Here is a 22,814-nt window from a genome sequence, read left to right on the forward strand (position 1 = left end):
CTTTTCGGAGTGCGATCTTTTTGAATTAAAGGTTCAGATTTGATAATAATCGACCTTTATGGCCTAATTGGTAAAGAACTGATTGGCGATCAGTTCGCTTGGAGTCGCTTGGAGTCGCCCTAGAATTTGAATGAAAATGAAATGAAACAAAACTACGGGATTTATATGTGGAATATTATTGCTGAAAAAATATTTTTATCGAGGACCAATCCTTTTTGTTCAATTTAATTCTGTTCCTGACCTTTTTAAAAATGAATCCCAAAGATTAAAATGACCTATAAGAATGACGTTATTGTAAAGTGACTCAAAAAACATGGTCATACTTTAATTATGAATATTTGAATAAATTAAGATGATTAAAAATAAATTCATTTTATCAATTAAAAATGTGATTAAATGACATTTCTATGTCGATTTTCTTTCTGAAAGCAAAAATGAAAAGAATGGCAATTATCAAAAGAGAATCTGTTATGGCAAAGAGCGAATGCTACAGTAAAGCAGCTGATCCGATCTCGGGTCGTTGATTGAGCCCGACTTGGGCGCGAAAGTTGACGCGCTTACTCTCGCGCTTATAAAGAAGGTATACATTAGTGCTCTCAGGCGCACTCTGCTTTTTTCCATTTTCGATTTTAATTTGAGTCTGCCTTTTTTTGATCCAGCGATCCTAGTTTCAAAGAACCCGAAATGAAGGTAGGCCGACTCCATTAGAGAAAAAATGCCAACAAAATAGCTGATCGACTATTTTTTGACTGTAGAAAAGAGACTGTAGGCTTCCCTTAGGATCCTTGCTTTATAGACCTCAAAATCCATATTCAGCAAATTCTGATATTGCTTCTTCTTTATGGGAAGCAAGAAAACCAGATCCTTTGTCAAGAAACAAGAGAAGGCTTTCCGACAGCAGCGCCATCTCCCGAGTCAAATGTCGACATGAATCCGTCCAATGAGGAGCTTTACATGATCGACGACCCGGAAATCATGAAAGTTTTGCTTCCAAAACTTGAAGGTTTCATTTCCACTTTAATTTTGTTTTCAACCGATTGTTTCTAGCGGCGCTGGTGACGAAAACCGAGACGATCAACGAGTTTCTAGTCGACCAGCTGCACGAAATCGGCATGTGCTCGAAGATATCCTGCGTCGCATGTCTGAGACTGCTCGCTTACGAGCGCCATTTTAAAACGATCAAAATCCCCAGACTCGCCTGTTTACAAGGATTCGGCTCATCCACGCATTCTTAATTTGATCCCCTAAAATCCATTTCCCCATTTCAGGGATGAGCCGAAATAAAGCCTGGTCATCGTATAATTGCTGTCGGACGCCGAACGCCCACAAATTTATCTTTTAGGGAAAAAGCTTTCAAATCTACAGTAAAATCGCTTCATCGAGCCATCTTATTGGTCAATTTCAATCATCAAATTTTTTCAATCAAAATGAAGCTTTTTAAAAGACTTGAAAAAACAACTCCAAAAATCTTGTTCTCTGAAATTATACTGCGGAAATACTTGAAATAAATTTGAAACTTATCCCACTGTAATCAATCTATCTTACAGTATCGATTTTCAATTATTTGACCGGGCCCTTGTGACGTGCATTTCCACTCGCACCAGCTCGATACATTTGCACCTGGAACGCGCTCGCCGCCAGCCCGATACAAAGGCAAAAAGAAAGGACCACCATTTGCGCGATAAATAGACCTTGATTATCTAAAACAGAGAGCTTGAGCGCTTTCCATGACGCATTTTCTGTCACTGACCTTGTGGAGTCAGAAGTCCCAACACCTCGTTTTGGCCTATTTTGCCATCGTCGTCTTTTGAATTCAGTCGATTTTCAATCTCCATTGAAATATTTTGAATAATCTCTTCCTTGATTTCAACTTCCAAATTGTCCAAAAATCGGGCAACTAGTGTCACTTCCGAGGAAGACTTGCAATTTGACGCAGAATTCGACCTTGTATTCGGCTCTGGTGAGGAGAATCGGATGATTTTACAGTCGATCATTCCTGTTTCCATCGATTCTAGAGCTTCGTAGCAGCTGGAAGATGCTTCGTTGATGAGAACTTCTTCGCTGATTTCATCTTCCGTCAAAAGAGCAAATTTCATTTTGAAATTTGAAATTTGCTGCCGCTCTAGAAAGCCCATTTCCAGCGATTTTCGGAATGCAGAATGTCGTGGATTCGCGCAGTTTTCATCGGAAATGTCAATATCGAACGAAAAAACATCCCCGTTGGAATTCGAAAAATCAATTCGAGAGTCGACCGGATCGTATTCAGACAAAACCAGATTAAACTGAATGCCCTGGTTCGATGCGACACTCTTTAGATTTGTTAGCTCCCCATCGCAATTGACGAAGTTATAAGACAAAGGAGAGCCAGGTGAAATAAAAGATTCCCCAGTGTTGAGCTCAAATAATTGAGGTGAAGTTGCGCAAGAATCGTAGACGAAAAACTCGTCTAAAATTTGGACGTCCTCCTCTTGGAAATTGGTTGTGAGGATGGTGGATAAAGTAGGAGCCAATGTTGTCTGAAAAGAAATTAAGGGTAGGGACCACAGTACGGCAAGTTACCAAAATTTCGTTATTTTGACTTCCAGCGAGAAATTCAATCAAGCTCAGAAATAAAATACCCGTCAAAAATCCGCCCGCGGCGATGACCACATCCGAGAGCCCATTTTCTGGAGCTAGAGTTGTTGTAGCCACAGTCGTTGTTATCATCTCTTTTGCTGGAAACAGGTCATCAAAGAAGCCAATAAACAGTCCGACCGCAAGAATGCCAATGTTTTCTAGAAGATTGGGGAGCCAAGTGGGAATGTTTGAAGCACTTGTTGTTGTGGTTGTTGTCAAAGCGGGTTGAGTAACAGGAACGGTGATGTTGATTGAGTTCGAGTAAGATTTCTTTTGGCAGAAAATTTCATCGCTATTTTTGTAATAAAAGCATGGAAAGAACAAGTCCCAGTTATAAGCCGCTTTGTAGATACTTCCATCGCAGAGCAGATTCTCTTGCGGCATGACTGAACATTCGACAATGTCAACAGTCACTGCTCTGCTGTACAAAACTTCACAACTGTTTAAATCGCATATTTCTGTAACAAAAACGTCGCCAGAACATGAATCAGAATATGGATACGTTCTTGAGGAACAATTAAGCTGGCAATCGTTGTTGTTGTCCAAAAAGGTCGAGCAGGTGCTTTGAACTATTGTCGACCCGGTGACGTTTTTGTTTTCAAGAAGAGAGCATCTTGAGCTGTTGCAGATTTCGACTACCGAGACGGTTGGAGAACAATCGCCGAGGTAGTCTTCATAGATTCGGGAGGTACAATTGAGGGTGCAGGAAGAGTTTTGAGGAAGGGCTGAGCATTGGCTTTTTTGAAAATTAGAAAATATGAAGGATGAAAAATCGCTCTAGAATATTTTTTTCTCTTTTTTCAACCTTGTTCCTTTCAATAAGAGTACTGGCCAACACAAACTCAAAAAGGAAAATCTGCCAAATGGCAATTTTCTTCATAAAATCTCTCTTTTTTTTCTCCCACAGTTGCGTTTTTTAGTCTTTTTTTTATTGAGGAATGAACTCAGATGGGGAAGTATAAAAAAACTTTTATTTGCGCTTTTTTGATCGGTCATTTCCGCCAAAGTTATTCAGAACAATGGAATTTGCCAGCTTCTGTAATTGTCTTTTGATAAAGACCTGTCTTACAGTAAAGAGAAGAAAATGGGTAAGAAACTGTATCGAAAATGTCTGGAATGGCTTTGAACTTGAAAACGATTATCACCTTATTGAGCTTGGGTGAGCCGATAACAGGTTACTAGGGTGAAATTGATAATCGAGAGAAATGTTGAAACTTTGGCTTGTTTTGTCTACTTTTTTAGACTTTTTGTTGATTTATACGTTGGCTTTTAATGAATTCGTTCTTTTAGGAACCGGATTTGATAAATTTGACTCAAAAAAATAATTTTTTTATTCGTAAATTTCCAAAATAACTGATTTTTCTCGAGTCCTGAAAAGATGAGCTTTCAATAAAAATCGCATTTTTCTTGACTTGCTTTGAAATTTTTCTGAAGCTTTTCGTCCTTGATTTTATCTACTGCCGAATTCGACCGAAAACGCCGGGGATCATTTATGTCCTCATCGTTTTATGCTCTCTTATTTGTCTTGGTATCGGATGGTTTTATTCAAGAAGCGAATGTGAAAGTCTCTGCGCGGTGGATTTTCGATATTTTATCACGCAATATGGCGCGATTATTGGAATACCGATTGTTACTGTGGTTCTGGCGCTTTTGGTATTTACTTTAGTAATATCTTGAGCGCCAAAAAATATTCTAGAATCTGCATTACGAAAGAAGTCGAAACATCGAATACTGCTGCGTTGGGGGTGGAGTTGGTGATGGAGTTGGACCTGCGTGAAGGAAAATCATTCTGATTCTTGAATAAATTTTATCCATTAAAAAATCTTTGCTTCCCTCGAATCTTCCAAGAAACGCGGATCTTTCTTGTCTTTGACAAGTCTCGAAAAAACATGCGAAATAAATGATTTGAACAGGATACTGCGGATCCTCGTGCCATCAAATATTCATCTTTCAAATGATCATTTGACAATCTAATTGATTCTTGAGCCAAAGGCATCGGAGTTTGTCAGAGTTTTGTAGAGAGAACTTTATTGCTTTGGAAAAAAAGATGAAGAAAGGATGAATTTTTTCAGAAGAAATAAAGTTGATGCGGAGGAAATCAAGGATGAGAAACCTTGCCCGTATTGTACGAAAGTGAGAGATGATGATCACGTGGGAAGATGCTTGACAAGGACTGGATTTTGTGAGCCGCCGAATAAGCCGATTTATAATTGTCCAAGCAGAACATCATCATCGTATTCTTGGAGAAAGCGATAAGTTCCCTAAAAATACTCGTTTTTATTGGCATCACCCTATAATTAACTACTAGTAGACAATATCAATTTAACTTACCGGACGAATAATATCATTTTCTGACATTACTGAGGTTGAAAAAATTAAATTTTTCCCGTTTCGGCGACAGCTTCTATTTTTCAAAAACTCTTTAGACTCTCGAAGTCTTGTTGAACGTTGTGGCGGCTCGCTCAAGGAACTCGTATTCATTCTTGATTCTCCAAGCTCTAACGGAGAGATATTTTCTTCAAGAATATCTTCATCGGCTAGTGACGGCTTGAGTGAACCGATTTTTTCATTGAGTTTCATATTTCGAACTTCACTTTGAGCAAGAGCTAGGATTATTTCTTTAATATTGTAAATAAACTTCGACTTACAAGCTTTCAGGCTTTTTATTTCCTGATTCTTTGACATGAGCTGCTGCTCAAGGCTCATAATATGTGATTTTAAAGAGGATAATTCCGCGATAAAACCATCAATATTCTTAAAAATTGGCTCGCTAATTGACTGAATATCTTCGTCTTCATTCATGAGACCTAAACTAAGAGTAATATTTTCGATTTTATACATTTGTGCTTACTCTTGACTAGTTTGCCTTCGAAGAAATCACCAGGAAGACTTTCGGTTATTTCAGATTCCGAAGCAATACTGAAATAATCGCTTGATTTATGCATCTCTCTAAGAAAAAAAAACCAAAACTGTTTTCTGAGTAGCGCAACGCCGGAGTTTTCAAAATTTGAAAAAAAATCCGGGATTTTTTTTTTTGATTTTGAAACATTGTAAATTTGTGAAGTAAACATCGCGGGTTCCCAAAAGGTTTTTTCGATAAACAAGAAAAATAGGCAATCCAAAAATCCATCGCAAGAACAGTAAAGGACCTAGTCGAATCTGTCAACCAAATTCATGAGTCCATCGAAGAAATGAACAAATCTGCTACGGCAATGGGAGCAAAAGTCGAAAGCTTCGCCCTTCGAATGCGAATGGAAAAACTCGCTCCCGGCGCTGTCAAAGGCTTGTTAGCAGCAGGCAAGCAGGAGCCTCCCCCTCAATCCGGAGTTTCGAAGAAAGAAATCAACGAAATTCAAGCAGCGCTGAAAGGAATGAAAGTCATGGGCAATTTTCAAAGCGCCAGCATGCAGAAAATCAATCAACAGAATGCCAAGATGTAAGTCCTTGACAAAAGGAGCTCTTAGGCTCCTTTGGCCGTCACTTGATTGTTTAAATTCTTGATTCTAGAGAGGCGCGGATCGACAATTTAGAACGCAACTTTTCGAAACAAACTCAGCAGATTCAAGACACCCTTCGTTCTGGCAAGAAATTTGGCGGGAAACTTTCTCGTTGGCAAGCTCTTACAGTAAGACTGAAGCGCAATAAGAGAGATTATATTTTGTATAGAGAAGATTGGACTCGATTATCTCGATTCCGCTGATGGAAAATCGAACTGCTCCTGTTGACTCGAATGAATTTCCGATTAGGAGAGACAGATTGCTTCAGACCGTCGAAAAATTGCATCGGACTTGGATGATCAAATTTGAAATCAGGAGCTGTCCTCATTCGCTTGTTATTGGCTCCTTTTTGGGCATATTAATGAAGGCAGTAAAAGACCATTAGCGGCTGGAATAGGCCTTGGAAGCGTGCTGAGATTTACCCTTGGTCAAGATCGAACGAATTATGGCGACAGAGCTCCAGTTTCGGGTTCGAAATCGAACTTTTCAAAGACTTAGGGGACAGCTCGAACCCAGAAACCAGCTGTTTGGTTCAATAGCTATCGGATGGCTCTTCAATTTTCGAACGCTGTCAATGGAAATCTGGACAAGCAATATCGAAATCCTCAGAAATGCGCTATCCCGATGAAGGAATGGAGCTCCATAGAACTTGCCCAAGGACCTGGTTAACCATAATTCTCGAGAGAAAAAATGGAACTGATGTCTAATCAGGGAGAAAGTTGAGGACTCAAATGGGATCTTTTATTCGATACGAATAAATGACATTCTTGTGCATATTGAAGAAAACAAGGATCCCCGAGCTTTTGAAAATGTCAAAGTTTTTGCAGGTAAGAATTTAAACATGCTCGCCGCTGATTGGCTCTTTTTAAGGGGACCCATGGTACCGACCAGCAAAATGTTTCATGAGAAACTTTTCTGTGAGAACTCCTGCGTGAATAAAATGAACAAAACTTTTGTTAAATAAATATTGTATTTACAGGGAAAAAGATACAGTGAAATATTTACGATTCTCAATTGATATTTGCTTTGAACTGTCAATTGATAAGTTATGAATCTCTCTTCGCAATTTTTGCATGTTCATTTTTGTACAAGCGGCTTTCCAAAAAATTCCAATCGGGAAGATTTTGTTCTTTTTTTTTCGTGATTTGTTCAAAATTATTTGCAAAGTGGTGGGTTCAATTGTTGAGTATTCGCGTCTAAATTATTTTTAGCTGAATTCGAATTTGGGAAATTAAGGGTGTACCTCGCCAAAGACCATTTTTGCACTGTGGTTTTGCATTGGTCTTTTGTTTGTTTCTCGGACATCGTCGGACAACGGCGAGGGTGGTTTTAACTGGGTTTTTCTTTGCGCCAACTCGCTAGAATAAAAATTTCAGTTTGCGAACTTTAGCGAATTACGTCAGTATTACAGTGAAAATCGTTAATATCGCACATGTCATTGCAAAATTTTAAACCGCTTTGACCGGAACTCTCAAAAACCACCAGACATCTTGAAAACAACATGTTTTTTATTTGACATCAAAGAAGAGTACCGCCGTTTTTTGGGGGTGGCGTCTGGAATCGACAAAAAAATTCCGACAAAAATTTTCAAAAAATAGACACTTCAGAAAAAATACTCTTAAAATTTTTTGAGAAGATTTTTTTCTTAAAACTATGCAGAAATGGCCTTCTTAGGCCACAATGGACATTTCTAGGCAGTTTTGAGAAATGTTCGTTAGCGCAGCAGGTAATGGTGGGCGATTGAAATGTACATGAAAAAATTTAAAATTTTTGTCGGGATTTTTTTGTCGGTTCCAGACACCTCCCCGTTTTTTGCACTTGCCCAACCTTGTCACATTTTTTTTAACAGTCAGTCTGCTTTTTAGACTGTATTTAAGGGGGTCCCCCACGATTTTTCGATTTTGCGAATTAGATTTTTTTCTCTTCAGATCTAAATTCCTCATGGAAAAAGCTGCAAAAAAGGTCCCTAGCTTTTTTCAATTCTTGTAGAAAAAAGTGTCTTAAATCGACCTTAAAGTGTGCAATTTTGCTGCATCTTCATAAAAATTTAAGAATCAACCCTTTTTTATAGTTGCCTAGGGGTCGCACATGGCACATTTTTAGAAAGCCTATGAGCTCAGCTTTCTGTAAATACCCGACAAAATGGGTTTGGGTTATGCCCTGAGGCTAATTCACATCGTTGAAAATTCCGAAAGCGTACATTTTTTTGATCGTCTCTGTTACATAATCATTTTTTGGAAATTGAGAAAACTGAGAGACGCTTCATTAGATTAGTGTTAGAGCTTTCAGAAACAGCAAGAAAAAAAATTTTTGTAACCTAAATTTTTGAAGTAATCTCAGGTGAAAAAATGGCCAAAAACGCGATTTTCTGCGAGATGCTCTCTTTCTCGGCGCCGTTGCGCGAGATGTAGTTGGATTTAACAAAATCTGAGATACGCTTCACTAGATCTGGGTTTGATCTACTTATACGTGAAAAATTTTTTGGAAAATATAAGTCGGTGTCGGCGTGAGCGCCGGTCGAAAATGGCCAATTTCGGAAAAATCGTTGGGGACCCCCTTAATGATTTTCTAATTGGGTCAAAAATGTAAAAACCTAGTAAAAATCTGACCGAAATGAGTATTAAGAATGTTTTTAGATGTTTTCTAAACCGTTTTTTCTTACCCTGAATTTGACTCTTTTTCCAAGCTGCTTCGAGTAGATACTTTCGTCGCATTCATAAACGCAGTGGCACTTCTGCCTGTTCGTCCATCCCATCGAGCTAACCTTTCCGTTTCCCTTTGCCTCCATTTTCGCGCATTGTTGAATTCCTAGTGTTTCACCAGGAACAAGTCCTTTACCTGTGCAGCTGAGTTTCTGGCCAGCGGGGCATTTTGCCCGACAAACCTGACCATTTCCGAATTGATTGCCATTCATTGGTCTCCAGCCGCTCAGATGACTGCATTCGATTTCGCCAGAAGTTGGTCCTTGAAGAATTCTTGGCCTATTGCAGCTTTTGCACAAAACCTGAAAATTTCATTTTCTGACCTTTTTTCTTCAAAGAGTTACCTTGGTAGTTCCGTGCCAATTTCCATCAGCCCCACAAGTCAAGCCATCACCACCGACTGGAATCGCTGTCTCATGCCATTTCTTACATTCTGGCTCACAAAGCGTCCCTTCAGGAACAAAACCGCCTCTGGTATCTCTGCACATCCAGTTGTAAAACTCGCTGACGGGCAATTCTGACATGTTGCATCCGCTTGGGACGCAATCGCAGCCGCCGTAGGGGATGTCAGTATGGTCGTGGGTGAAGAACACGTGACCGTCGACGGCATTGCATCGAGCGGTTTTGGAAAGAAGGTCGCCGGAGGAACATTTTAACTCGAAGTTGGCTGGACAGGTGGGGATGCAAAAGTCGCCCTGGTCGACATCGCCGAATGCGTTATCGCCTTTTTCGAGTTCGATAAGAGCCAAATTAGATCAAAAAAGGAAAAACTAAAAGAAGAAATTATCAAACACTGTCCTAAACAAGTCCAATTTCCAGCGCTCAGCCAAGGAAGATCAAATTCCGAGCACTTCTGATCTTCATCAAGATAGTCGTCCTCCCAACTAGTCGCGTTTCCTGTTGAGTTTCCATTGAGCATGTCATCGACTTGCCAGTGGATTCCAGAAGGAGGAGCGAAAGTTGTCGTCATGTCGAACTCGTTGCTACGGTCAAGGCAGTTGGGTATGTAGTTGACGGGATCCCACTCGTTGATTTGATCGTTGTAGGTTAACCAACCGGATGCTGAAGAAAATGGGTTGATTTTTGGGTCGAAAAACGGGTCTTTTTTTACCTTCGTTGGCGCATTGTCCCGGCGCAAAGTTTCCAAAAGAGTAAGCACTATCCGATCCGAGCGTTCTCCCGAGAATCCAAAATCCCATCCTGTCATTCAAATAAATGACCTTGGAACTGCTCGGCGATCGGTACCATTTTTGCCCTGCCCAGGTTCCTTGTTCTTCAAAAACTTCGCCTCCAAACTCCCATTTTTGCAGCAGTTTTCTTCGCAGCCCATTTCATCCGAGCCGTCAGTGCAATCAGCGAACCCATCGCATCGGCGAGAGGCAAAGTATTGTTCTCCGCCGCTGTTGCACATTTCCAGCTCGTTGCCGCAAGTAGGATCGCAGCCGTAACTCTTGCAGATGCCCATCATGTCTTTTGTCGTCGGACGAAGTCGTTGGCCATTCGTGATCGGATTCAAGCCGCTTTTGAGCGTCAGAGTCGGGCCGTTACCATTCGAAAAAGCATCGGTCGAGTAATGCATTACGCTGTTGATATCGTAGCCGATGAAATTATCAGAAAACTGGTTCATGGAAATCTTGGAGAAATCCGAGGCATGTCCGTTTCGGATGTTTTCCCAGTGGATGTCGACGAAGTTGTCTCGATCGGGTCGCTGATGCTCGTGGAGAAAACCAAGCGCGTGGAAGAATTCGTGAAGGGATCGGCCGAGAGTATGGCAGCCAGAACCAAGACTGATTGAGGTGATAAGAAGACTTGGAAATAGAGAAATTCGACATTTTTGATACAAAAATATTGTCCAAATTTCGACAAAAAAAAACGGATTTTTTCGACAATTTTTTTTCTGAAATCTGATTGGCCAAATTTGATTGGTCAAAAATGTCGATATTTTGGTCAAATTCATTATTTTTATTTTGCCGATTTTAGCCCCTTTTCAAGAAACCTGATGTTATGAAGTTTTCTCTATCATTTTTCGGGGATTAAAAAAGGTATCGCCCAACGCTTTAGATAAATGAAAACCCCTCTCTGAAAGCAACCCTCTCGCGAATTGAACGTGTCTAGTACCAGTTTTACGAAAAACGGCTTCTCGACTGCCGCAGCTCACATTCCGAAGAGCCATTCCGCGGACATAATCTCTGTCAATTATTGAGCAACGTTGGCGATTAAATTTTTTGAAGAAAAATCCCTGAAAATTTCAAAAATCCCTAAAACTCGAAAATTATTGCTTACGTCGAGATTTTATGACGAAAACCGAATTTTACATTGAACTTCATTTTATGGATTTTTTTCTGTTTCTTAACAGACGTGAAAACCCGCCTTTATCTCGAGTATTTTCATGCAAAGTGAACGTAAAGGCGCAGCTTTAGCGCCGATTACGGAAAAAACGTTGTCAAAGTTTACGCGATTGGATCCAGCTCGTCCAGAATGCGTGAGGCATACTCTGCTGTGAAAACATGATATCAGCGCCTATCACGCTGCGAGAAAAACAAAATTCGAAGGCAAGGGGTTATTTCGATGAATTTTTTATCGAAGCGTTTTTTTTGATTGGACAAAAAAGATAATCATCAAAAAGCTAGAAAACCTGTTAGATTTTATGTTTCTCAAAGCTAAATTTCGTGCTTATCCCTAGAACATGTTAAATCCTCCTCCCGTTAGCGCCCGAAATTATAAATTCTACAACCCCTTCAACCAAATTTTCGCAGCTTTTCGAGTCTAAGGTGGCCCAAAATTTACAAACAGAACGAAAAATTTACACAATCGGCTGGTTTTTGAGGTGGAAATTCTATTCGATTGAATATTATGCGACTGTGGCATGGGCGAAATTCGCAAATGAATTCGATTTGTTTTCAAATTTCCCATTTTTTTTTTTACGAAAAATACACAAAAACTTTCTTGGATTTGAAGAAGATCACGTTGTTTTTTTAGAGAAAATTCGGTATCCGACCGCGAAGATAATATGAGCCGCAATAGATACGTCAGCCGGAAAATATATTATCAAATAGATTTTGATCGATTTCCACTCCGGAAACATAAAGTCGGAAATATGTCCAAATTTCATGAAAAAGCATGCATCATGTTTTCTTTTTAACCCCATTGGTCATTTGTGTCCAAAGTGGACATTTTAAATTTTTATTTTTCACGATTATCGCTTAAAAAATTTGGGTCCCCAAGTTAGGAGATGTCAGGAAACAACAAAAATCCCGGCAAATTTCGCTTGAAAATTTTCGACAAATCAGAAGCCTGGATTCCCCAAACGAGCCAATCAGAAGCCAAGTAGCCACCCACGCATAATTTTTCGATATTTTTTGCCGAACCCTAAAGAATTGGCGGAAAAAAAACGAAAACTGAATTATCAGAAAATTCAACTGATAACGATTTTATCACCCTTTCCTAATCAACTGTTCTTTATGAAGCTTTCCAATATAACTCCAGCAACCGGACTGGGCACCAATGATTTTCAACCTAGCGCCGTTGAACGAGTCCGAATCGTCTTCTTTAAAAACGATGCACTTTTTCGTCTCCGAGTTGAACCAGTCCAAGTGCTCGCGAATCGAGTTCTTCGTCGATTGAGAAAAGCCAAATTCAGCGATCGAGCCGAATTTGAAGGGAACTTGGTAGACGCCGTTTATCTTCTTTTCTTTCCACCTGAAGGAAAAAGGTATGAAACGAACGAATGATAAGATATGCAATGAAGAATTTATAATTCGACCTTGGGAAGATGATAAAAATCTTGAAATAATATATTTTGCGGAGAGGGCGAGGTAAGAATATGCTCATAAAAATAACACAAAAACTGATGATTCGTCGATTTTTTAATCAGCAAGAGTATCGATAATTTTGAAATATACGACGGTTTTTCAGAAAATTCTCGACTAGAAAATTGGAGGTGTCAGGAAGCGACAAAATTTCGACAAATTTTGCGTAGAAATTTTCAACCAATAAGATGCCTGGATTTGGTACACCGGCCAATCAGCAGCCGAGTAGCCGCCCACGCAAAATTTGTCGAAATTTTTTGTCGGTTCCCGATACCACCACCTAGAAAAATGCTACTTTTTTCGACTTACTGAGGTGCATTTTTCTGATTTGATCTTGCCATCAATCCATTTTCATCTCTCCTTCTCGGTCTTGAAATTTCATCAGGTCTTCTTTGAACATGTCGAGCTGGAACATTCTCGCCATCGAGTCGTCTTTGTCGAGCTTGCCAAGGAGTCATGATCACCTTTTCAAAATCCGTCTTGAAGGGCACTTGTACTGGACTACTGTCTGATGATAGGAAGAATCGCTGCATGCCTAAAAATAATTTTTACTAAGAGTTTCTAAGTTTGGTAGATTTCAAGAGTTCTCAAGAATTTGTGATTTTATCATAACATTTTCGGGTATCATGTAAGTGCCCTTGAATCTGGATGTTTTTGATAAGCCGGAAAGCGGAAAAAATTAGCTGAACCTGATCAAAAAGCAAGACATCTGTGATGGATTTGTACTTGTACCTAACACGTACGCCGAGCGAACTTTTAACGAATGAAAATGAAAAGATTGCAAAAAATATACATTGTCTGGAAAGTCGACATCTGAATTGGGATAAAGAAAAATTTTCGAATTTTTCAAAAAAAATAAAACTCAATAAAAGCAAAATAAAATTTGAAATTATGCTTTTCGAAAATAAAAATTCGAAATTTATTGTTTTTACAAACCTAAAAATCAATCCTAACCCTAGCGAAAGTTATCTGTTTTTCATGAGTTTTCATGAAAAACTACTATAAGACTGAAAAATTGCTGTTAAAAAGAACGTTATGAACATTGTTTTCAACAAGTTTCAATCATCGTCAAAATTCACATTTTCTACTCACGTCTCGTGCTCGCTGGCTCGGGCGGAATGCATCTCGGCTTGTACAAGGACCGCTTTGGTTGCCATTGACATCTGTTTCGCGGAACACCACTGAATTCGATTTGAAGGAGATATATTTGTAAACTTTCACGCCACTTTTCGAAACGGTCCAAAATCTCGTCATACCCATTCAATTCGTAAAAAAATTGAACAGTATCTCAGATTCATGATCATCATAATCCGAGCAAGACAGAATTTTTTGCTAAAACTAGTGGTTGTACCGCTAACACGTGATCTCTTATCAATCGGATTCAAGTAATCCGGGGATTACTTACTCATACTCAGGATAATCGTTTGAGCCCTTTTTCAATGCTGACTATTTTTTGAGATTTTGACATATCTTTTTAGGCTTTTCATTAATTTAAATAATCGTGAATTTATGACTCTTATGAAAGTTATGATTTATGAAACCTGAGTCAGGGTTTGAATGATCTTCTATGAAAAGCCGCTCTGCGGCTTATTTTAAACGAAGCCGCAAGCGGCTTCGCAGAATGACTATTTCGATCAATTTTTTTAATTCGGATATGAGAGCTTTCCGAAAATTAGTGGAGCGATTTCGCTCTGACAGGAATTTGACAGATGTGGAGTGCGCGTTCTCGAGAAGAACTTTCTCACTAACGTAAGCTCCGATATTGGAGATGTCAGCGATTTTTTATATTTTTGTGGACTCACCTAAATCTGGTGCAGGAGCAAGTGACTTCTGGAATAGACGGCGTGTAATCATCTGGGCAGGTGACTTGGCACTTCGAGGAGTCGGTCAGTTCGTCTGGGCACGAGAAATTTACACGGCTAGAAAAACGTGTAACAGGGGTTAATTGAGAGAGGGAGAGATGTTCTCATGAAGATCGCTTATCCGAGGCGAAAAATCTCTAGAAAAATTGATGAAAAATGTGAAGCCGCTTGCGGGTTCGAGCCGAAAGAAGTAAATTTTTTTCTGGGCTCGAAGCCGCAATTTAAGCCGCGCTTTTTTCGACTCGAAACCGCAAGCTGCTTCTCGATTTTCATCATTTTTTCTAGAAGAAAGAAATCTTATGTAAAGAGACAAATGTAAAAGAGGATTTGGCAGATGAGCCTCTCCGATTTGATTTTGTGAGTGAGAGCGGCCACTCGCCGCGGCGCATCTGCCGAAAAAGCAGATTAGAAAGAAGCATTTTTGTTTGTGCGACCTTGAGAGACGCGTACTTATCGCTTTTATCGAATCATAAATATGCAGGTCTTTTGGATCATGCTTTCAAAGAAATCAAAAATTGCAAAAAAAAAATAATATTTTATGATTTCTGAATCGTTACTCATTTCAATCTTTTGCTCCGCAGCCTGCGTTAAAACCTGAGTCAGGGTTCATGAAAGATTTTCAAGACCCTGATTCAGGCTTTTTCTCAAGCTTCATCCTAACCTGTGTCGAAAACCTGAGTCAGGGTTCCAAAAAGATTTTCAGATTCCTGACTCAGGTTTTCCTCAAGCTACATCCGACCTGTGAAGAAAACCAGAGTCAGGTTTCTGAAAATGCTTTGACAAAACCTGACTCAGGTTTCCAACACAGGTTCCCGAAGTGTTGTTCCAAGGGTTTTTTTGTTTGTCCTTTAACTCCATTATTTCTTACCTTGATAAGTTTTTGAACCACTGATCCGGCTTTCTACACTGAGTATTTGTAGCTATGTCGCTTCCATGAACTGAGCTTGCGGCAAGTGCCAGTAGTTTTAGCTTTACCATGCTTTTCGTTCTGAAAAATAACGTGAATAGAAGTAGAAGCGCAAGAATAAGATTACGAGAAGCGAAGCACAACTCGAGACCCGACCGCGTAAATAATCATTATTGACGTACCAAGACGCCAGCTGAGGTTTCAGTAATGCCATGATGCGCCATGTACTACTCATCGCGATAATTTCTTTAAACCCTGATTGGCCTCCAAGTCGAATACCGAGTTTTGATTGGATCAAATTTAAGACCAATCAAATGCTCGCATTCGGCCGTTAAGCCAATCAGATTTAAGAAAATAATTTTCGCAAATTTTATTTTTTCAAAGCTTGATCAATTTTAAGGATTTTACTCCGAAAAAAGGAGAATATCTTTGAGATCCCCTTAATTTCGGAAGCAAAGTTTCTTTGAAAAATTTCATTCTTTTCCGATTGAAGGAGATATCCTCACTCCACAGAAACATCTTATTTCCAAAAGCTGTGTAATTTGTTGGCTTGATTAAAAAAAGTAGCATTTCTAGCGTTCGGCTACTGGAATTAGACGCACCGGTAATGCGTTGCCGCCGCGTTAGGCACCCTTGCGAATACCCAGATGCCAAATCAAATAAGCATCTCGTACGTAATATCAAGCTCCGTTTTGTCAGCTCGATTTTGGCTTTTTTTAGGAAAGAAATTACTCGCTGATTACATAAATTTCAGTATCTTTGGATCTACAAAATCTTTAGCATCTTTAAAAATTCCTAAATTGACGGTAAATCGTGAATGTTGTTTCTTTAACTGACAATTTTCCTTTCTATTTATTAAATTTAGTAAATCAAATTAATTTCAAGAATATAAAAATAGAGTTTTTTGTTATTTTTATCGACTATTTATTAAATAACTTGATTTTTTCTTTAAAATTGATAAAAAAAAATACCTTTTTGTATGTTTTTTTGCTCAGGTTGACGTCTCTATCTTTCGATCAAAAAAAGTAAATTATCAATCAAATAAGAAAATTAAAAAGTTGGAGAGTCGAGATAATTTCTCTTTCGAACTCTTCCGGACTTGAGAAATTTCAACTTCAAGCGCGTTATTTTACAGCGCGTTGCGATGCGCGCCGCGCGCCGCCGTGAGCTCTCGCGCGCCCTCGGAGGAACTCGGAAAAGCGACGAAGAAGTGAGTTAACGATTGATTTTCTAATGACCATCAATAGCTGTTTACGGTAAAAGATGAAAAACAAGAAACTGAAGCTTCTAACATACATTTTTTTGTGTGCCGATTGATGAGTTATCACTATTTTATAACAGTTGAAAAGCAGTTGTGATGATTTATGAAATGAAGAACTAGGGATTATCATTTATAATCCCATAATAGTACCTAAATCTTATTTTGTAAAAAGCAGAATTATTGAAGTTTTTTACCAACAAGTCGATTTCAGCGGGAAATATAGGGATTTTCTTAGTTCAAAATATCTTTGAGCAAATGATAGTATTCCAGCTTATCTTTTTCTTCAGTTACGTCCAGCTGATTTTTTTGTTTTCAAGGTTTTCTATTTTAATCTTTTCCTCAAAAAAGACCGTTTTCGACCGTCTTTCTAAGTCTTACCGAAATAGTAAGCGACTTGACATCATGAACAGGAGCCTTAATATAGTGACACCCTTATTTTTATGTAATGGGACAAAATTGCATTTCGTGCGAAACAAGGTTCATGAAAATGATCTCTAAAAAGACTCGAGAAAACTATTTCTTTCCATAGATTCTAGACTCTTGTCGAACTTGAAATTTTCTCCGGGATAATCTTGGGAAGATATTTTATCGAGAGACTCAGGGGTAAGTAACACGACAGCTTGGTGGAGCGGCGGTGGCCTCTAGAAATTGCAACGGCGGTTTGACTTGCGCAACCTTTTGGATTTTTTCAAGATGGAAAATCTACCGGTTTGGGAATCAGGATGCAGGATGTTTTACGTGTGACTTTGGTTTTGATTTAGACTTACAGTTTTTTTATTTCATTTCGACCATTTTCTTGGAAATTTCAATACTTTAGCTCTCTCAAAAGCTGAACGATAATATGAATCTCCTAAAATTGCTCAAGTCTCGTAAAAATATACGGTAAAAACCTGATTGAATTATCAAAGACGTAGATAATTGGCCCAAACATCTTTTTGAGCCCTTTTCCTGTATATTAAATTGAGCCCTTCACGTTTCTAGCGTCCAAGAAAAAAATTATATTTGTAACGAACGACGTATTTATGCAGCTCTTTTTGAGCGACTAATTTGATTGAGGAAAAATCAGAATCCATTCTCCCGCATAAGCTTTTTCTAGTGGGTTAGAAATGTTCTTGTTTGACTCGCAATACAATCAATTCAATTGTTAACAAGTTTTGAGGACCAATTTCAGGAAAATCTGAAATTTTAGCAAAATTGGGACTTTTTGGTCATTTTTCGTCGAAAAGTTCGATTTTCAAACGCGATTTTGCGGGTGTTAGAGTCGAGATAGACCCCCAAAAAATGAAGCCTTAAAATCGTTTTTCGACCTGTAGAATCTATTTCCGGGGTCAAATTTGTGAAATTCCGAAAAAAGATTTTTCGAAGATTGTTGACGGGGGGGTCCTTAATAAAGTGACATCCTTATTTCATTATATTCAAAGAAAATATAAGGTGGAGAAGATATTTTTTATTTTTTTTTTTTTAATTTTATCATTTTTGTCAGAATTGTCTTCAAAAAATATTTTTGAAACTCAGTTAGGAAAATCAAGTTTCCCGACATCCTAGATCTGCTTCGTTGAGCATCAATAATTACCCCTTGGAAAAGCTCGTACTAATTCTGTTTTCTCACGTTTCGCTGTTTATCTCAAAATAATTGAACAATCCAAAAATAAGTTAAATTATTGTCAAAATAAAATGAATTGTAATCCTCTTGTTGTCATATCGACAGAGAAAATCCGTTTACTATTCAAAAATTGAATTGACCTGCCAAGTTCTATTAATTGTTTTCAAGCGAAAAAATGGAAAAAGTGGAACACGAGTTAAAATTATTGATTGACGTGGAAAAAAGTGCTGATCAGAAGTCGAACAAGGTGTTTTACCACTAATTTTTTGTGATCAAAATATATTCAAAGAAAACAGATGAGTTTCAAGAGACAGTATTTTTTCTCGTTGAGATTGTGACTGGCAGACCATATTGACAGTTAGAGTTTTATATACAGTACTTTAGATAAAAAAACGAGAGAGCACAAAAAGTTTAAAAAATAATTTATTATTTTTCAATAAGTGGCCATTTTTTGGGGAGGTGTCAGGAACCGACAATAAATTTCGACAAATTTTGCGTAGGCGGCTACTTCGATGCTTATTGGCTGGTTATCTAGGCTTCTGATTGGTTGAAAATTTCCACGCAAAAATTATCGAAATTTTCTTGTCAGCCTCCGACGCCATCCCTATTTTTCCCCAGCCAATCAAAAAACAGCTACCCTAACCCTAACCCTAACTTTAAAAAATTAATTCTTCAGTTAATCACCTTACTTAGGAAAATTTCAACATCTTTATTTCTTTTCAGTATATTTAACATAAATCATTCATCAGAAATTGGGTCTTTTGGGTTGGAGTCAGGATTCTATATTTACATTGTCCTCAAATATCCACAGCGCTGTTCAACCCTTTTGGCTCAACATAAGTCAGGTCGTCCACCGAATCGCCCCCAGTAATCGTTGGCGGGGAAACGTAGTCTTGCAGGCCATTGTAAACTTCTTGTTCGAAATTTTCCGCGATGGAGCTTCTCGAAGCGACTTCGTAGATTTGATTGGATTTGACGGATAGAGGGTTGGATTTGGGCTCGTGGCCGTAGGCGATTTCGAAGTCGGTTGATTCGGGCGTCTGTGGCATTCGAAGCTGAGTTGGCCGCCGTTTACTGATGCTCTAGAAATATTATAATCGAGTGGATAAATTGACGGAAAATCGCCCAAATTTTGGGCGGGCAAAAATCAGAGCATTTACTGGTAACTGGTAAAAAAGTGATGTCATGTATCACTGCTGTAAAACAATATTATTGCTTTTATTCTCTAACTAAAAGATATATTTTTAACATTCTCATTTCTGATTCGGACGTCTAGAAAAGTGACTTACATTTTTGTTGAGTCTTTTGTAATGCTCCCTGAAAAACGTCGAGAGTTCTTTGAAAGAAGGTCGGTTCTGCCGCTCGAATTGCCAGCAGTATAAAAGTGTATCGTACAGTTCATCGTCACAGTGATCTGGTTTGTCGAGTCGCCGGCCGCACTGGAGGTATTCCTCAAGCTCTAGAAAAATGAGATGAAAAGAGCTCCTGAGGCGAAAGCCTACCTTTCCAATTATTCTGGGGTCCATAAGGAACCAACCCTCTCGTAAAAATCTCCCAAATCAGAATTCCAAACGCCCAAACATCGCTCATTGTCGTAAATTGCTTATTTTTCAAAACCTCAGGCGCCAGCCACTTGATAGGAAGCTTCGTCATCGTTTGCATACTGTACTGGTCATAATCGCCGTATGCATTTTCCATGTGTTTTGCAAGGCCAAAGTCGGATATTCGGAGATTAATTTTTGCTGAAAAATAAAAAATTTTTCGTTATCTGATTGGCTGGCAGGCCGAATCGAACGATTTGATTGGCTCTAATTGGTACGTACTTCCGTTACTTTCCAAAAGGCAATTTCTCGCAGCTAAGTCTCGATGAATCACATTCTTGGTCGACAAGTAGTCCATTCCATCCGCTGCATTCATCGCGAATTGCATGCAAAGCTTATAAGTAACAGGGCTTTCAGGAGATCTGATAAATGTCAGAGCATCTCCTCTATCCATCAGCGGTAGAATTATCTGTTTTATGGCTCGTTTTCGAAATCAAAATACCAAAATTGCTGATTGAAAAAGCCATTTCTCTGGGTTAATCTTCTCGTCTAAACTGACACCCTCGCATTTCATAATATTCTCATGCTCGAATCTCGCCATTTCGAATGCCTCTTTGAAAATCTCCTTGAACAAATCCTGGTTCAGCTCTAGCATGCGCTTGCGGAAGGCCTCCACTTCTCGATAATCTTTTTTTTTGGGTTTCGAGCTTATTTAAAAAATTGCTTATTCATCTAAGATTGAATCAAAAAAAATTTTCTGCAACCCGTTCCGACATCGTCAGGTGGCGAAATGTCTGCCCGACACGTCTTCACGCAGCATTCTTTTCCGTCGACAATTGCTACTGATACAACTCCGAACTAGAAGAATTAGTATAAAAATATAGATAAATAGAGGTGAGATTCTTGATGTCCAGAAACCACAATTTGATTTTGAAATTGATCACCTGGTTAAATAAAAGGCTTAATTTTATTGAGAAAAATTCTTTATAATCATCGACATATCTTCTATCGAATAGGATCCTTAAGTTAACTGACCTTTTTAATATTAGATTTTTACCATTTTTACTATACAATATGATTAAAATTTTAATTGATTATCAATTCAAAAACAAAAAAATTTTCCTACCTGGCCTTTTCCGAGAATTCTTTCTGTTCTTTTGATCCTTTCATTCGGAATATAAAGCTTTTTGAGACCATTTGCTAGCATTGGATCTTCTTTTTCCACCTTTTGAATGTATTCTTGAAACGCTTTCGTATTGCTGATCACGAAAGACTGCGGGATTAATCGGTCCATTTCTTTGGAATTTGTTTCTTTTTGCTTCTTATTCTTCCAGAAGAGATATCCGATGACGGCGAGAAGGACGAAGATGATGGAGAAAACGACGCTGAGGATAATGGCGACCTTGTTTTTCCACGGGTTTCTGATGACTCCGATGATTTTTGACTGATTTCCAAGGCTAAAAGAAAAGCTTGACTTCGGAAAAACTGGCTGATTGGGTAGATTTGTGCTTAGCCCTCACGTTTAGCTGTTATGATGGACAATAAATGGACCCTTGTGTTTTTGGATCGATCGATTGTTAGATGTTCAACCAAAACAGAGCTCTATTTACTCTCAGCAGCAAGGAAATCAGCTCTGTTTTACGAACAATGATAATGAGATAAAAGTAGAAATGAGAAATGAATAAACAAATCATCAACAATTTGCAATTTGTTGATGTCTTGCGCCAATTAATGATTTATCTTAGAACAAGGGCCAAGGAGAAATAAGCAATTTTACCTAAAATGCAATTCGGAATATTTCCACTGAAGATAGTGCGCCGCGTCAGATTCGTACATTGCCTCGAATCGGAGGATGTTCAGATTATCGACAGTCGTGAAAGCGCTGATATTTCTAGCGCCGTGGAGAACTGGTCCAGAGTAGCTGTCTTGTCCAAGATTATCGGCCATTGTAACTCTTTCGCCGTGCGCGATGGTGACGTTTTGGTGCTTGTTTTTCTCGTTGAAGAATCCAAGAGAACTGTGCTTGATGAAGTATTTGAGCATATCAAGTCCGTCTTCAACATGATGGCCGGGGACTTGGTTCAAATTCAGCTCCAAGTACTTGACTTTTCTTCCCGCTTTGTCGACTCCTTCAAGATCTTTGACCAACGAGAACTCTCTTGCGTCTCCTTTCTTTTCATCTTTCGATCCCTCCAGGACGAGTGGATAAAATCTGTTATCGAAAAAATCGTGGAAGACAATTTCATTTGTGATTAGCACTCCCAAACCATCCAGTTCCAAATTCAAGATTCCGCGCGACCAGTTTTTGTTCACCTCCGGCGTGTTGAAATAAACCCGATTTTCTTTTATATCAATCACTTCTACTTTCACGGGATCAAGTCTTCTATCGGGATCTTCAAGCAGAAGCTGGTATGTTTGAAAATTTGGAACTCGTGCTTTTTTTCGCGCTTTCTTTCAATTCTTCGATCAGAGAGCTCAGAGTTTTCGATGATTTTGAAAGACCACCAGGCTGCCATCTTGTCACATGACATCCCATCGTTAGACCACCCTCTCGTGGCCAGTAATGAACTGTATTTTGACAATCATAAAATGCTGCGGGGCCTAGAGCAGCTTGAGCTTCTGCGGAAAGAGGAGAAGGCGAGGGTTGAATTGATCCAGTTTGAAAAAATTCTATTAAATTCTGAAAACCTTCTTTTCCATTCTCTAGTTTTTCTTTGGCCTTCTCTCCCCATTTATAGGTCCTATCTGCTTTCGCTCTCAAAAGAAGAAATAAGAAAAAATAGTTCATCTTTTTTATCTTTTGAAATGCATTTTTCGGATAGCGGGGAAATTTGCACAAGAGTATGATTACTGAGCAAACAAGGTGAGCCTGGCTCTCCAAATCATCAATGACACTACAAGTAGTCAAATTGACATGAATTTATTTAATATTTAAAAAATGAAATCGCGAAATAATCAAAATAAGGCTTTGTTTGGTAAACCTTAGGGAAATAAGAATGCAAGTTCATAAGTATTC

At 38.8% G+C, this 22,814-nt stretch overlaps 6 protein-coding genes across 6 annotated transcripts; 1 reads left to right on the top strand and 5 right to left on the bottom strand.

Moving 5' to 3' along the window:
- The first annotated feature begins 591 nt into the window (after positions 1-591).
- On the top strand, positions 592-1,235 carry LOC145711560 (uncharacterized). The gene is made up of 3 exons (XM_081789251.1): positions 592-690; positions 817-1,003; positions 1,048-1,235. The coding sequence occupies exons 1-3, from the start codon at positions 685-687 to the stop codon at positions 1,233-1,235; spliced, it is 381 nt and encodes a 126-aa protein (XP_081645377.1). The 5' UTR covers positions 592-684.
- Positions 1,236-1,560: 325 nt separating this feature from the next.
- Positions 1,561-3,536, bottom strand: LOC145711561 (uncharacterized). The gene is made up of 3 exons (XM_081789252.1): positions 2,560-3,536; positions 1,751-2,516; positions 1,561-1,700 (listed from the first exon to the last, which is right to left on the bottom strand). The coding sequence occupies exons 1-3, from the start codon at positions 2,998-3,000 to the stop codon at positions 1,561-1,563; spliced, it is 1,347 nt and encodes a 448-aa protein (XP_081645378.1). The 5' UTR covers positions 3,001-3,536.
- Positions 3,537-7,070: 3,534 nt separating this feature from the next.
- LOC145706082 (uncharacterized) lies at positions 7,071-10,107 on the bottom strand. Its single transcript, XM_081783600.1, has 6 exons — positions 9,927-10,107; positions 9,623-9,877; positions 9,160-9,548; positions 8,776-9,117; positions 7,357-7,471; positions 7,071-7,309 (listed from the first exon to the last, which is right to left on the bottom strand). Exons 1-6 carry the CDS (start codon positions 10,012-10,014, stop codon positions 7,269-7,271), a joined length of 1,230 nt encoding a protein of 409 aa, XP_081639726.1. The 5' UTR covers positions 10,015-10,107; the 3' UTR covers positions 7,071-7,268.
- LOC145711562 (uncharacterized) lies at positions 10,023-16,501 on the bottom strand. The gene is made up of 7 exons (XM_081789254.1): positions 16,365-16,501; positions 15,355-15,474; positions 14,427-14,543; positions 13,717-13,805; positions 12,934-13,159; positions 12,254-12,514; positions 10,023-10,602 (listed from the first exon to the last, which is right to left on the bottom strand). The coding sequence occupies exons 2-7, from the start codon at positions 15,462-15,464 to the stop codon at positions 10,023-10,025; spliced, it is 1,383 nt and encodes a 460-aa protein (XP_081645380.1). The 5' UTR covers positions 15,465-15,474; positions 16,365-16,501.
- A 2,490-nt stretch (positions 16,502-18,991) lies between these two features.
- LOC145705889 (hepatocyte growth factor receptor-like) lies at positions 18,992-20,482 on the bottom strand. The gene is made up of 4 exons (XM_081783392.1): positions 20,081-20,482; positions 19,760-19,999; positions 19,547-19,716; positions 18,992-19,339 (listed from the first exon to the last, which is right to left on the bottom strand). Exons 1-4 carry the CDS (start codon positions 20,250-20,252, stop codon positions 19,055-19,057), a joined length of 867 nt encoding a protein of 288 aa, XP_081639518.1. The 5' UTR covers positions 20,253-20,482; the 3' UTR covers positions 18,992-19,054.
- On the bottom strand, positions 20,292-22,334 carry LOC145711563 (uncharacterized). The gene is made up of 5 exons (XM_081789255.1): positions 22,323-22,334; positions 21,576-22,204; positions 20,925-21,255; positions 20,563-20,656; positions 20,292-20,485 (listed from the first exon to the last, which is right to left on the bottom strand). Exons 1-5 carry the CDS (start codon positions 22,332-22,334, stop codon positions 20,292-20,294), a joined length of 1,260 nt encoding a protein of 419 aa, XP_081645381.1.
- Between the last annotated feature and the right edge of the window lie 480 nt (positions 22,335-22,814).

Source organism: Oikopleura dioica, chromosome 1 (assembly GCF_907165135.1).
Source record: "Oikopleura dioica chromosome 1, OKI2018_I68_1.0, whole genome shotgun sequence".
In the NCBI taxonomy this organism is placed as follows: Eukaryota; Metazoa; Chordata; class Appendicularia; order Copelata; family Oikopleuridae; genus Oikopleura; species Oikopleura dioica.

What these genes read in the sequence shown, in the direction of transcription:
- LOC145711560 (XM_081789251.1), top strand. An exon ending in TTTGCTTCCAAAACTTGAAG is followed by an intron (nt 1,004 to 1,047) that starts GTTTCATTTCCA and finishes GATTGTTTCTAG; the next exon opens with CGGCGCTGGTGACGAAAACC.
- LOC145711561 (XM_081789252.1), bottom strand. Translation starts at nt 3,000, where the DNA reads ATGCCGCAAGAGAATCTGCTCTGCGATGGAAGTATCTACAAAGCGGCT. An exon ending in GTCAAAATAACGAAATTTTG is followed by an intron (nt 2,517 to 2,559) that starts GTAACTTGCCGT and finishes ATTTCTTTTCAG; the next exon opens with ACAACATTGGCTCCTACTTT. An exon ending in GGGACTTCTGACTCCACAAG is followed by an intron (nt 1,701 to 1,750) that starts GTCAGTGACAGA and finishes TCTCTGTTTTAG; the next exon opens with ATAATCAAGGTCTATTTATC.
- LOC145706082 (XM_081783600.1), bottom strand. Translation starts at nt 10,014, where the DNA reads ATGGGATTTTGGATTCTCGGGAGAACGCTCGGATCGGATAGTGCTTAC. An exon ending in GGGACAATGCGCCAACGAAG is followed by an intron (nt 9,878 to 9,926) that starts GTAAAAAAAGAC and finishes CATTTTCTTCAG; the next exon opens with CATCCGGTTGGTTAACCTAC. An exon ending in ATTGGCACGGAACTACCAAG is followed by an intron (nt 9,118 to 9,159) that starts GTAACTCTTTGA and finishes TGAAATTTTCAG; the next exon opens with GTTTTGTGCAAAAGCTGCAA.
- LOC145711562 (XM_081789254.1), bottom strand. Translation starts at nt 15,464, where the DNA reads ATGGTAAAGCTAAAACTACTGGCACTTGCCGCAAGCTCAGTTCATGGA. An exon ending in TGGTTCAAAAACTTATCAAG is followed by an intron (nt 14,544 to 15,354) that starts GTAAGAAATAAT and finishes ACGTTTTTCTAG; the next exon opens with CCGTGTAAATTTCTCGTGCC. An exon ending in GAACAGTTGATTAGGAAAGG is followed by an intron (nt 10,603 to 12,253) that starts GTGATAAAATCG and finishes CACCTCAATCAG; the next exon opens with TCTTGGTTCTGGCTGCCATA.
- LOC145705889 (XM_081783392.1), bottom strand. Translation starts at nt 20,252, where the DNA reads ATGGATAGAGGAGATGCTCTGACATTTATCAGATCTCCTGAAAGCCCT. An exon ending in CCTTTTGGAAAGTAACGGAA is followed by an intron (nt 20,000 to 20,080) that starts GTACGTACCAAT and finishes TTTATTTTTCAG; the next exon opens with CAAAAATTAATCTCCGAATA. An exon ending in ACCCCAGAATAATTGGAAAG is followed by an intron (nt 19,717 to 19,759) that starts GTAGGCTTTCGC and finishes TCATTTTTCTAG; the next exon opens with AGCTTGAGGAATACCTCCAG.
- LOC145711563 (XM_081789255.1), bottom strand. An exon ending in TATTCCGAATTGCATTTTAG is followed by an intron (nt 21,256 to 21,575) that starts GTAAAATTGCTT and finishes CTTTTCTTTTAG; the next exon opens with CCTTGGAAATCAGTCAAAAA. An exon ending in ACCTGACGATGTCGGAACGG is followed by an intron (nt 20,486 to 20,562) that starts GTTGCAGAAAAT and finishes CCAAAAAAAAAG; the next exon opens with ATTATCGAGAAGTGGAGGCC.